The sequence below is a fragment of the Gossypium hirsutum genome, chromosome D09, assembly GCF_007990345.1.
Source record: "Gossypium hirsutum isolate 1008001.06 chromosome D09, Gossypium_hirsutum_v2.1, whole genome shotgun sequence".
NCBI lineage: Eukaryota > Viridiplantae > Streptophyta > Magnoliopsida > Malvales > Malvaceae > Gossypium > Gossypium hirsutum.
Window position 1 is genome coordinate 35,477,158 of NC_053445.1, and position 4,922 is coordinate 35,482,079.

At 31.0% G+C, this 4,922-nt stretch overlaps 1 protein-coding gene across 1 annotated transcript; it reads left to right on the forward strand.

Annotated features, from left to right (window-relative positions):
- The first annotated feature begins 588 nt into the window (after positions 1-588).
- Positions 589-2,187, forward strand: LOC107891715 (uncharacterized). The gene is made up of 2 exons (XM_016816583.2): positions 589-1,005; positions 1,446-2,187. The coding sequence occupies exons 1-2, from the start codon at positions 737-739 to the stop codon at positions 1,720-1,722; spliced, it is 546 nt and encodes a 181-aa protein (XP_016672072.1). The 5' UTR covers positions 589-736; the 3' UTR covers positions 1,723-2,187.
- Positions 2,188-4,922: the final 2,735 nt, after the last annotated feature.

Below are 4,922 nucleotides of genomic sequence, written 5' to 3' on the forward strand. Positions count from 1 at the left end.
TTGGGCATATTTTAAGCTTATTTATTGGTTGTATGAAATATTTAATGAAATTTATTTTTTTACATGAAATTTATTATTGTTTTAAACCAAGGCTATTTTTTTTAATTTATTTAATTTTAGAAATTATCCAAATACTTTGATAACACTTAAACAATGATTTTCTCTTTTTTTTTCCATTCACTTTCTTAATTAATTTTTTTAATTTTAAATGTTAATTTTGGTCACATTTCATAGTTTCTTGGGTTAATATACTATTTGATACTTGAATTTGACTACAATATTTAATTTAGTACCAGAGTTTTTCTTTTAGTAAGTTCTGATTTTTTTTTACTAGAATACACATGTCAAATATTCATTAAATTGTTTGATTTAGGTACTAAATTGAAAAATGATATCAAACTTGAATAACAAATTGAGAGAAAAAATTTTAAGTACCAAATTGAATATTAAAATTAATCTCATGTATCAAATATATTTAACTTTTTTTTTTGTTAAATATCATGGAAAATGTGTGTGTTTGCTGTCATACAGACATTATCCTGAAAATAAATAAAAAAAGATAACAACAAACCTAATCCTGATGTACGCTTTCATGTCATGCATATCAACTTCTCAAATTATATACACATAAATATATATATAAATCTTAATCTTCTTCATAATTATAGGTATTGCTTTGGTTTTTTCTTTTCACTTTGTGAAACATTGATAAATTATTTTTTTCCCTAATAATGGAATGTTTGCAAGTACTCCAGATTTTGTTGAGAAGAAAGATCAGTGGATGAACATGAAGGATCATGATGATCATATCATTATTTATGATGATGATGATGATGATGATGGGGTTACAAGTTCATCATCATCATCATTCATCGGGGATGAATATTCAAGAACTTGTTCATCATCATCATCATTAGATATGGCGGATGATGCATCTTCATCTTCTTCCACCATTGATGGACCTTTGTTTCATTTATCTGAGCTCATGGCCCAACTCCCCATCAAGTAAGTATATACATACATATATAAACCCTAATTTACAAATTTCTCGATGCATATTTCTTCATTTATGTACCATGAAATAGTGTTATCCCACATCATCTAAGTTATATGCTTAGATTTTTGCTTGTATTATCCAATGGATGCTTAACATGTCTATGCATATACAAGAACTGATATATATATATAATCGATCCTAAGTCAAATATATTTAGATAGGAATTAAGTTAAAATTTTGCGTTAGTAGCAAGAGATGAAATATAAATTTTGGAGGTAAAAATGTAATTTTATAAATTTTAAAGAGTTAAATAGCAGATGTACCCTTTTTTGGAAGCCAACGCCATTGCCTCCCTTTGCTTTCAACCCTGTGTTTAGATATTTTCTTCTATTATCGATAATTGATTTTATATCAAATGCTTAACGATCGAGTTTTTCTCGTGTTACAGGAGGGGACTTTCCAAGTATTTTCAAGGGAAATCACAAACATTTACTTCACTTTCAAATGTGAACACCATTGAAGAACTTGCAAAGAAGGAAACCCCATTTTATAGGAAGAAATTGAAGGCATGTAAAAGCCATAAATTGTGCACTCCTCCAAGGGCCACTATAGGTAAGAAATTATGGAGAAATCATGGGCTTTCATCATCGTGTCCAGGGAGGAAGGTTAGAAGTAGTTTTTTAGGTGGTAGGCCTCCCTTAATTCCTATTCCAAAGAAATTTTGATTTTCGGTATTAGATAGTCATGTTGAATTTCAACTATATTTGAACTTGAGCTACATTGCCTCCTCAATGCGGGAAGATCCATAAGATTATAACCCCAAAACTTTACTTATGGAAGCTCTCTCAATGTTGATTTTTTTCATTTACAATGTTCAAATCCAAGACAAGAGAGATGTTAGATAATTTGAATGGAGACGATAGAACCAAAGACTTATATGGAAATAAACAGTAGACTTTGAGGTGCGGGTGACGCTTTCCAAAGAGAACTATTTGTCCCCACACAAAGTTGCTAGAGAGTTAAGACAAAAGTCCTCCCGGGATACAACGAAGTTTTGAATTTCCTTTTATTAGCAAAATCAAGGAATTCCCTAACTCTTATTCTTATTTCTAAAATTGAATTGATTGTAATGTAATTTGTGAGCACCATAGCCCCTCTATTTATATGCACTCAACGAATATTATTTTGAAGAGTCATAACCCTTCATTTTGGACATACTTCTTGGAAGAAACATGTCCCATGGAATGATAAATCATCACTTTTAATTTTAATAGTGCTTATGAATAATTAATTTGCAAGATGATAAATCATCACTTTTAATTTGAATAGTGCTAATGAATAATAATTTGCAATCTATAATTTCCAACAATTCCCCACTAGATTGCTAATTCCAGAAAATAAGTACACAACGATTATGCATAAAGAAAGGTGTCAGCAGATTGAACCTTCATTTAGTGCAAATTCTCAGAGTTTCAACAAAGTGAATAGTGGCTAGTCCCTTGAACCATCATTCTTAAAGTTAATACCGAAAAAATTTCGTACATAACTGTAAAGTATTAGAGTAAGAGTTTATTTGTTTTAGCATCGTTACGACCATGTGCTCATCTCGTTTCATGAACATGTACAAGAGAAAACCATAAAGAAAATCTCGTTGAAACGGCACCACTTCATGTCCATATAGATGGATTTCATGACAATTAATGTCAATTCATTAAGAGTAAAACTCATCCTCCTAAAACATTAACACTAAATCCTGATTCTTAGTACACGTTGTAACACCCCAAACCCAGCCTAGACGTTATGGCCGAATCTGAGAGTGTTACAAAGAAGGGTTTTGAAACTGTTTTTATTTCGACAAAAAACCATAAAAAGTTACTTGTTATAAAGTGTTCATATTTTACAAAACATATTCATTTACTTGTTTATTATCGAAACTGTCGTGAGTTTATTCATTCGTCAAAACATAATTTGCAGCGGAAATCTTAAAAGTCATTATATTTTAAAAACCCATTTCGTGTTACCAGAAAACCCTTTGTTTGCATAAAACCGTCATTTTTATAAATTGTTTTGGCAAACAACATAGGATAAAAAACAATCAAAACCAAAACCAACAGTTAAAATCATACAGTCTAAAAAGTTCCAAAAATTACAAACTCTCAGATAAATCCAAAATCTTTAAAATACCGAAAACTCAAAGGCAGTTTTAACTAATGGTCACCGTTGAGCCTTCGTCGCACCGACCCGCCTATGTCCAAGAGTTACCTGTATAGAACAGACTAACAGATGTGAGTTTTCATAAACTCAGTGTGTAACCCAACAGAGATAGACATGCAAATGTAGACAGTATTCCTATATGCAGAACAGATACAAATACTGACCTAAGTCCTTAGCAGATATAGATTTCAGAATTAGATAATCTAGACAGATATACAAAATTCTACCCCCATCCTTTACATACCATCTTCGTCCATCCCATCACACTATGTGGGGTTAAAAACTCACCTATCCCTACACACCATATAGTGTCGAAGTGACACATAATAGATAATATGCAGTCAAGCTACCAGAATATAGGCTAAAGGTCGCCGTACAGATCACTTCCTCCGCATATACAAATCCCACCCCAAACACAAATACAAAATATAGATACAGAAATAACATATTTAACATGCTTAACATGCTCGTATATAGTTAACATACATACTTACACAGTACAGTCAGACATACATATCAGTTTCCTACTCAAATTAGACTATCAGAATATCAGATCACATGAAAAAGAGTTTGATTAGCCCTTACCTGTAACAGCCTGATTTTGACCCTAATCGGAACAGTAGTTTTGAGACAAAAAATCCGAGTCTGAAAAATATTTTAATATTATTTTCTGTGTTAAATATGTGTGAAATTATATGTGTGAAAGTTTCGTGAAATAATTTTATTATTTGTGTGCTTAATTTGAGAAAATGACTTAATCGCGTAAAGTAAAAATTTGAGGGTTAAATATGAAAGTGCTTAATTGTTGTTGTCTTTATAAAATGGAGGTTTTATGTGACAATTAGGCCATTTTAATGTTAGTGGGTGGCAATGGTCAAAATTAGCCTTATGTTATAAATATTTATTACTAAAAGGTTAATTTTGTAACTTAGTTAATAAATTAAGTTATAATAAAATAAAACATAAAAGAGGGCTATTTTCATCTTTGTTGGCCGAATGGAGAAAAGAAAGAAACCATCCATGTTTTCTTTAGGTTTCGGCATTATCTAGCTTGATTCAAGGTATGTTTTACTTTAGTTTTTGATAATTTTTATGTTTTTGAGATTGTTGCTTCGTGTTCTTTAAAACTCATGCCTTAATTTTGTGAATTGATGGTGATTTTGAAATGTGCGATTGATGAATTTTTGAGATTTTTGTTGTTTGATGATGAAATATTAAATTTATGTGTTAAATTATCATGTTTTGTCTTTGGATTTTTGATGAATTTGAGTAAATTGGACTAAATTGTGAAAATAAATTTTTGAGGGTCTAAAATGTGAAATAAATGAAATGTATGGACTTAGATGAGCTAGAGTGATATTCGGCCAAGCATGGGTATTATGAAATTTTGTGTATTTTGTGTTTTATGCAATAGGGACTAAAGTTTATAAGCAAATAGACGTTGTTAATTTTAATTAAATGTGAATTATATGTGCTGAAGTGAATATGTGAATAAATATATGTATTAGCCGAATGTGTACAAGCTTGGCAGCTATGTTTATGAATTCGTTTCGACTGAGTTACAACGTCCGAAAGCCCCGTATAAGCCTTAGGAATAGTTAGAATACATATGTCATGACATAGGATTTCGATACGTGTTTTCGTGTAAGACTACGTCTGGGACGTTGGCATCGACTTGTGTTTACGTGTAAGACCATGTCTGGGACATTGG

Bases quoted from the DNA above. Each gene is read 5' to 3' on its own strand.
- LOC107891715 (XM_016816583.2), top strand. From the start codon at position 737: ATGTTTGCAAGTACTCCAGATTTTGTTGAGAAGAAAGATCAGTGGATG. The intron at 1,006-1,445 runs GTAAGTATATAC...CTCGTGTTACAG, and splicing joins ATGGCCCAACTCCCCATCAA to GAGGGGACTTTCCAAGTATT.